General features: G+C 66.3%; 1 protein-coding gene across 2 annotated transcripts; it reads left to right on the forward strand.

Annotated features, from left to right (window-relative positions):
* The first annotated feature begins 218 nt into the window (after positions 1-218).
* Positions 219-6,413, forward strand: MYL3 (myosin light chain 3). 2 transcript variants are annotated; one of them, XM_080673901.1, is made up of 7 exons: positions 219-612; positions 3,472-3,499; positions 3,640-3,789; positions 4,424-4,597; positions 5,837-5,914; positions 6,002-6,042; positions 6,210-6,413. In XM_080673901.1, exons 1-6 carry the CDS (start codon positions 463-465, stop codon positions 6,028-6,030), a joined length of 609 nt encoding a protein of 202 aa, XP_080530027.1. In that variant the 5' UTR covers positions 219-462; the 3' UTR covers positions 6,031-6,042; positions 6,210-6,413. The 2 variants fall into 2 exon arrangements, with proteins under 2 accessions (XP_080530027.1, XP_080530028.1); XM_080673902.1 differs by lacking the exon at positions 219-612 and adding an exon at positions 2,617-3,148 and having other exon boundaries at positions 6,210-6,412.
* Positions 6,414-7,138: the final 725 nt, after the last annotated feature.

A 7,138-nucleotide genomic window follows, 5' to 3' on the forward strand; every position in this document is an offset into this window, starting at 1 on the left:
ACCCAGGACCCAGCACACAACACACAACACCCAGCACCCAGCACCCAGAACCCAGCACCCAGCACCCAGCACACAGCACATAGCACCCAGCACACACTTCGGCCGCCTCTGCACCTGCTGACGTGGGGTCTGGCTGGGCCTGGCGGTGCTTGCAGGGTGTGCCTGTGTGCTGGGCAGCAGCCTCTGTCCTCCCCTCCCCATCCCCCTCCCTCCTCAACAGGTGACTGGGGGGAATGGCCAGCCCTCCCCCTCCCTACGGCTCCTGAGCTGAACAATGCCCTCCCCAGGCCCCAAAATAGCCCCTGAGCCGCCGGTGTCCTTTTATGGGCCTGTCCCTATTGTGCACGCGGGGGTGGGGCTGGGGGCACGAGGTGCCCAGGCGGATAAAGGCCAAGGGCAGCAGGCGCCCCTACCCGCTCTCTGCTTCCTTCTCTCCTCGTCCCTCCAGGTGCTTAGGCCCCCATGGCCCCCAAAAAGCCAGAGCCCAAGAAGGAGGAGGCCAAGGCGGCCCCCAAGGCGGCGGCGGCTCCGGCTGCGGCTCCGGCTGCGGCTCCCGCGGCCCCTCAGCCCGAGCCCCCCAAGGAGAACGAGTTTGATGCCTCCAAGGTCAAGGTGGGTGTGGGGGCCGGGGTGTAGCAGGAAGGACAGGGCAGGCAACTGGATCCCAGAGTGGACCGGCCCAGGGGCAGGCCAGGCTCAGAAACAGCGGGGAGCTGATGCTGGAAGCTTCTGTCAGACAAGCCCTGGGCTTCGGGCATCAGGCAGGCTTGGCGGGAGGGGGGGGGGGCGGGCGGGAGGGGGGGCAGCCAGCAGGAGGGGGGAGCACCTAGCAGGAGGACCCCCAGTTCCGCTGGTTTTGGTGGTTTTGGAACCTGACTCTCCCTCGCCTTCTCCCTGGACCTGGCTCACATCCTTGGGGAATCCTGGAGCCGCACCCCCCGCCCTGCAGCAGGCAGGGGGCCTCGTTGTCCTGCGGCCGGTAGACGGGGTGGGGACCAGAGGAAGCAAGGCCCCCGCCCAGGCTGGGTCACACTCACCCTTGCCAGGTGCCTGAGCCCCAGAGCTGGGAGGGCCTCAGCTCTGAGGTGGGGAAATTGGGGTACAGGCAGGAAGCTGGGCTCACGCTGTGACCAGTGGTCCCAGGAGCCCTCTGGGGCTGGGAGGCTTTCCCGGAGGCTAAACTTGGAGCAGCAGTCGTGACTCCCACCTGTGGCATCCGCATAGAGGCACGCACCCTGCATCCCGCCCGCTCCCTGCTCTCCGCCTCCTGGCGGGCTCCCAGCCCGTGCTTGGCTGCGGCTGAGGCAGAGCCTCCGGGCCCCTCGGGACTCCCACAGGCCCCCCGGGACCTCCGCCCCTCTGCACAGACCTTCCTGCTGGGAGGACGGGTGCGAATCCCGTCCCTGCTCTGGGCCTGTGTTCTCGGCCGTGTGCCCTGGAGTTGGCCCCTGACCCCCGGCCACCCCTCGGGCCTCTGCCTTGTGTCCACAGCCCCTGGTGAGGGTCACCTGCCCCATGGTGCCCTTGTCCAGTCTCACGGATCTGAGGTTGGCACACTCCCCTCTACAAGGAGGGAACAGTGAGGCCCCTCATGTGCCCTTGGCCCCACCTCGGGCTGGTGGGGGGCTGGTGGGAGGGTGGTGGGGGGTGGTAGGGGGGTGGTGAGGGGGTGGTGAGGGGTGGTGGGGGGTGGTGAGGGGGTGGTGGTGGGGTGGTGAGGGGTGGTGGGAGGGTGGTGAGGGGCTGGTGAGGGGGTGGTAGGGGGGTGCTGAGGGGGTGGTGAGGGGTGGTGGGAGGGTGGTGAGGGGCTGGTGAGGGGGTGGTGAGGGGTGGTGGGGGGTGGTGAGGGGTGGTGAGAGGTGGTGAGGGGGTGGTAAGGGGTGGTGGGGGGTGGTGGGTGGGTTGTGAGGGGTGGTGGAGGGGGTGGGGGGTGGTGGGGGTGGTGGGGGGTGGTGGAGGGGGTGGGGGGTGGTGAGGGGGTGGTGGGGGGTGGTGGGTGGGTTGTGAGGGGTGGTGGGGGGTGGTGAGGGGTGGTGAGGGGTGGTGAGGGGTGGTGAGGGGTGGTGAGGGGGTGGTGGGGGGTGGTGGGTGGGTTGTGAGGGGTGGTGGGTGGGTTGTGAGGGGTGGTGGGTGGGTTGTGAGGGGTGGTGGGGGGTGGTGAGGGGTGGTGAGGGGTGGTGAGGGGGTGGTGGGGGGTGGTGGGGGTGGTGAGAGGTGGTGGGGGGTGGTGAGGGGGTGGTGGGGGGTGGTGGGTGGGTTGTGAGGGGTGGTGAGGGGGTGGTGAGGGGGTGGTGGTGGGGTGGTGGGGGGTGGTGAGGGGGTGGTGGGGGGTGGTGAGGGGTGGTGAGGGGGTGGTGAGGGGTGGTGGGGGGTGGTGAGGGGGTGGTGGTGGGGTGGTGAGGGGGTGGTGAGGGTGGTGGGGGTGGGGTGGTGAGGGGGTGGTGAGGGGGTGGTGGTGGGGTGGTGAGGGGGTGGTGAGGGTGGTGGGGGTGGGGGGGGTGGTGGGGGGTGGTGAGGGGGTGGGGGGTGGCTTGGTAAGCAGGCTTCCTGGGGAGAGCTGTGCAGGGCCGGGGCCGCCATGACAGGGGCAGGGCTCCCCTCACTGCTGTGCTCTGTGGAGGCTGGTGGGCCCCGAGGGAGCGGCAGTGCGAGAGGTGCCCGTCGTGATCCCCTCCCCCAAGCTCCTTTCCCTCCTGCGACCTTGACCTTGGGGCAGTGCCTGCCGTGATAAAAATAGACCTGGTATCGGGTGAGGAGGGGGAGACCAGGAGGAGAGCGGGTCCCAGGAGGCCTTCTGGCCTCAGGTGGCCCCGATGTCGCCTCAGCAGCACCCCTGGCTTGGCTGTGCTGCGTGGGTGGGGGGCTGCCCTGCCCTCATGGGTGGGGGTGTGCAGGGCCCAGGTGTAGGCAGGGCCACGTGAGCGACAGTGCCCAGCCTTGAGGGCTCTGTGAGGGGCAGACACACATGCACACATGCGTGTGAATGCACATGAATGCACACATGTACACACACACACACACACACACCTTGTTGAGATGAGCCCCATCTGTGGCCAGTCCTGCCCGCTGCGTGCAGGCATGTGGGTGGCAAAGCCAGGCTGGTTTGCTCTGTGGCTTCAGGCAAGCTGCTCAGGACCAGGGGCATCAGGTAAGGCCCCCCCCTGAGCTGGGGGCTCAGGGCGCCAGGCCCCCCTCCTCACCACTTCCCACCAGGTGTCGGCGTTTGGGTCCACTCAGAGATAAGGCCTCGGCTGGCAGGTGGGGAGGATAAGGGGGCAGGGGGAAGTCAGGGTGGACAGTGGGAGGTCCCGAGTGATGGAGGCTGGGGTGCGGGAATGAGGACAGGGTGGGACGGCGGAGGAGTTGAGGTCTGCGTCTGGCCACAGAGTGACCAGGTGGAGGCCTGGCCCCACCCTCTGAGGCATCTTTGGGGTCTCCTTTCATTTTTTTTGGGGGGGGGTCTTCTTTCAGATCGAGTTCACCCCAGAGCAGATTGAAGGTGAGTGGGGGTCTTGACCCTGGGGCTGCAGGGCTGGGCCTGGGGCCCCCAGTCTGAGAGTCCTGCCAGGGGTGTGGGTGAGCGGGGTGGGGGGGGGGCTCTCGCTGGGGGTTTCCACAGCTCGCGCCCTTTCCCGGTAGAGTTCAAGGAAGCCTTCATGCTGTTTGACCGCACGCCCAAGTGTGAGATGAAGATCACGTACGGACAGTGCGGGGACGTCCTGCGGGCGCTGGGCCAGAACCCCACGCAGGCCGAGGTGCTCCGCGTCCTGGGGAAGCCAAAGCAGGAAGGTCAGACACCCCGCCCGAGAGCTCCCCCTTCGCGCCCGTCCCCGAGACCGCGGGTGGGGCTGCCTCGTGTGGTGGGGCCGCACGGGAACCTCCTGCTACGCACGGTCCTCCGTTGTCTGGACGAGGACCCAGCCTGGTCTGCGGGGAAGCCGACAGGTGGCGGGGAGCGCTGGCTAGCTGTTGCCTGCCCCGGGCTGATGCCCCAGGCCTCCTGGTCCTAGGGGACCGGCCACGTGCACTGTCATCTCTGTGGATTAGGGCCCGTTTCCCTTGCCCCCGTGGCCACCGAGGGCTGCTTGCTTTGCCCCAAGGAGGAGCGGTTCCGAAGGCCCAGGCAAGACTGCCACGGGCTCAGCGGCGCCTGGCCCATTGCAGGGGCAGGGAGGGGGGTCGAGAAGAAGATGGCACCAGCATGGACTGTTTCCCCGAAGGTGGCGGGGGTGCCGGGCGTAGGTGCCACTACAGCAGGCTCCTCGGGAACAGCAGGGCTGCGTGAAGAACGCCTTCCGGGGTGACGGTGGAGCGCCTCGCGGGGTGGCGGGCTGTGTGAATGGCTAACTGCGCGGCGCGCTTTGGGGACTGGGGGAGGCCCGGGGGCACGGCCTGCCTGACACTGGGGACCCTCTCTCCACAGACCTCAACACCAAGATGATGGACTTCGACACGTTCCTGCCCATGCTCCAGCACATCGCCAAGAACAAGGACACGGGCACCTACGAGGACTTCGTCGAGGGGCTGCGGGTCTTCGACAAGGAGGGCAACGGCACCGTCATGGGCGCCGAGCTGCGCCACGTGCTGGCCACGCTGGGTGAGGGCAGCCCCCTCCTCCTGGGGGGATCCTAGGAGGACCCACTTGGTCAACTGCTCCCAGGTCTGACACAGTCAAGGCACCTCTATGGCGAGTGATAGAAATGGGGGGGGGCGGTTAGACATTTAGGGGAACAGAGGAAGCATGTTGGTGCCGCTCACAGAACCCAAGGGAGATGGGAGCAGCTCTGGGCTTGAGTGGGGCAAAGCGGGGCGCCCAGGAGGCTCAGCTCAGTCTCGGGGTTCACTGCCTCAAGGTCAAGACCCAGGGCCGTGTCGCCTGAGTGGCCGAGGAGGTCACGTGCCTGCATCTTGGGCATCCTGACCCCCCACTGCCAGGAGCCTGGCTGGCAGGGTGCCTCCTTCTGAAACAGACTTTTTCCTGCAGCAAATGCTTCTTGGGCACCTACTGTGTGCCCGGACCTGGGCTGGTCTCTAGGGACATGTGTGTGCTAGTGTGTGCTAGTGTGCATGAGTGTGTGAGTGTGTACATGTATATGTGTGTATATGTGTGTGAGTGCGCGTGTGTGTGTATATCTATGTGTGCGTGCGTGTGTGTTTGTATGTGTGTGCATGTGTATGAGTATGTGTGTATGTGTGTGAGTGTGTGCATGTGTGTGCGCGTGTGTATGTTTATGAGTATGTGTGTATGTGTGTGAGTGTGTGCATGTGTGTGCATGTGTGTATATTTATGAGTATGTGTTTATGTGCTTGTGTGTATGTTTATGAGTATGTGTGTATGTGCGTGAGTGTGTGCATGTGTGTGAGTGTGTGTGAGTGTGTATGTGTGTGTTTATGAGTATGTGTGTGAGAGTGTGTGCATGTGTGTGCGTGTGTATGTGTGTGTATGTGTGCGTGTGGCTGGGCGTGGGAGAAACTGCAGTTGGCATTCCAGGGTGGACAACAGCACAGCACACACGAAAGTGCCTGACTTGCCTGGGGAAGGGCGGTCCCCTCCATGGTCACCCTGCTCCCCGGGCCCCAGCTGCACCCCCGCCAGCCTCATGGGGACAGGGGGGTGCACGGACAGAGCCAGGCTCGGGGCACTCCGGGCCCGCACCCCAGGCCCGGCCCTTCTTGACTTGTCCCTGATTCCCCTGGACTCAGAAACGAGGGTCATGGCCGAGGCCTGGAGCCCACGGCAGCGCCCACAGGGCATAGGGGCAGGCAAAGCCGCAGGTAGAGGCCCACGTGTCCTCCCTTCCCTCCCCCACGGCGCTGACTCGGCTCCCTCCCCCAGGCGAGAGGCTGACAGAGGACGAGGTGGAGAAGCTGATGGCTGGGCAAGAGGACTCCAATGGCTGCATCAACTATGAAGGTGGGCGCAGCGGGAGGGGGCCTCCCGGGGGGTCCTGGGGCCCAGGCTGCCCAGGGCCGCACCTGCACTCACCTCCCTTCCCTCCAGCGTTCGTGAAGCACATCATGGCCAGCTGAGCCTGCCCCCAGGTGAGCCCCCTCAGACCTGCTGGCCCCCCGCCGGCCTCAGCCTGTGTCCCCTCCCGTGCTGCCATCCTCCCTGTCTCCGCCCCCCCATCGCACCAACTCCATTCCCAGTCGACACCCTGCTGCCTGGCTTGGCTCCTTCACCGATGCCTGTGCCCCTCTGCCCTCAGGGAGTCCAGGGAGGCCCTGCTGGGACAGCACGTGATGTTGGCATCGGTGGGGTGGCGTGGCCGGGAGCTGCGGGAAGGAGGCAGCCGTGGAAGCCCGCACCAGCTCGGCCGCACCCCCTCGCCCTGCCTCCCAGTCAGGCCGCATGCACCTGTGACTGTCCCCATGCCCTGGGGTCTGAATAAACGCCCTCTTCCTCCCCGCTTCCTCTGGCCTTCCTTCCTCCCTTCCCCTCCTCGCTCTCATTCTTCCTCCCTCCCTGGGGCCCTCTGCTTGGCTTCTCGGAACGCTATGGGCCAGTGAGCCCTGGACACAGCAAAGGGAGTCCTGAAAGGCTGCTCCCAGATCCAAACCTCCCATCGAACCTCATCTGATCCAACGGCCCCACCTCCTGTGCCAAAGCTGTGAGCCTGCCCCCCCAAGGCACTGGGGGAGGAGCAGGGCTGACCTAGACGAGGCCTGGGTGCCCTCCCTGGCTCTGCGCCCTCCCCCTATGGAGACAGCAGCCCTGGGTGGCCCCCAGGAGCCCGAGAGCACGGTCCGAGCTTCTCATTCCGTAACCAGCCATGAGGGCCCAGGGCCCAGGGCCACCATGACACAGGTGGGAAAATGAGGCCCAGCGCAGAGCGTGGCCTCGCCCAAGTCAGTGGGGCGCGCAGCAGGGCAGGAGCTGACCGTGCCCAGCTGTCAGGGCTGAAGAGGCCGGAGGCCCCTCCCTGCCTGACTCAGGTGGGGAAACGGAGGCACTCGCCTGAGGTGTGGCTCTCGGCCGGAGGAGAAGGGTCTACCGTGAGCTCCCCAGCCCTGGGCTTCTAAGCGGAAGACGAGCGTGCAATGACGGGGGCGGGTGCACACCTGGCAAACCTCTGCCCGCCGCCACACCCTGCTCTGGGGACCCCCCTTTCCTCAGAGCCCAGTGGGGAGAGCGAGG

This window comes from Plecotus auritus, assembly GCF_963455305.1.
Source record: "Plecotus auritus genome assembly, chromosome: 6".
NCBI classification, from domain to species: domain Eukaryota; kingdom Metazoa; phylum Chordata; class Mammalia; order Chiroptera; family Vespertilionidae; genus Plecotus; species Plecotus auritus.

Bases quoted from the DNA above. Each gene is read 5' to 3' on its own strand.
- MYL3 (XM_080673901.1), top strand. From the start codon at position 463: ATGGCCCCCAAAAAGCCAGAGCCCAAGAAGGAGGAGGCCAAGGCGGCC. The intron at 3,790-4,423 runs GTCAGACACCCC...CTCTCTCCACAG, and splicing joins GGGGAAGCCAAAGCAGGAAG to ACCTCAACACCAAGATGATG. The intron at 5,915-6,001 runs GTGGGCGCAGCG...CCTTCCCTCCAG, and splicing joins TGGCTGCATCAACTATGAAG to CGTTCGTGAAGCACATCATG.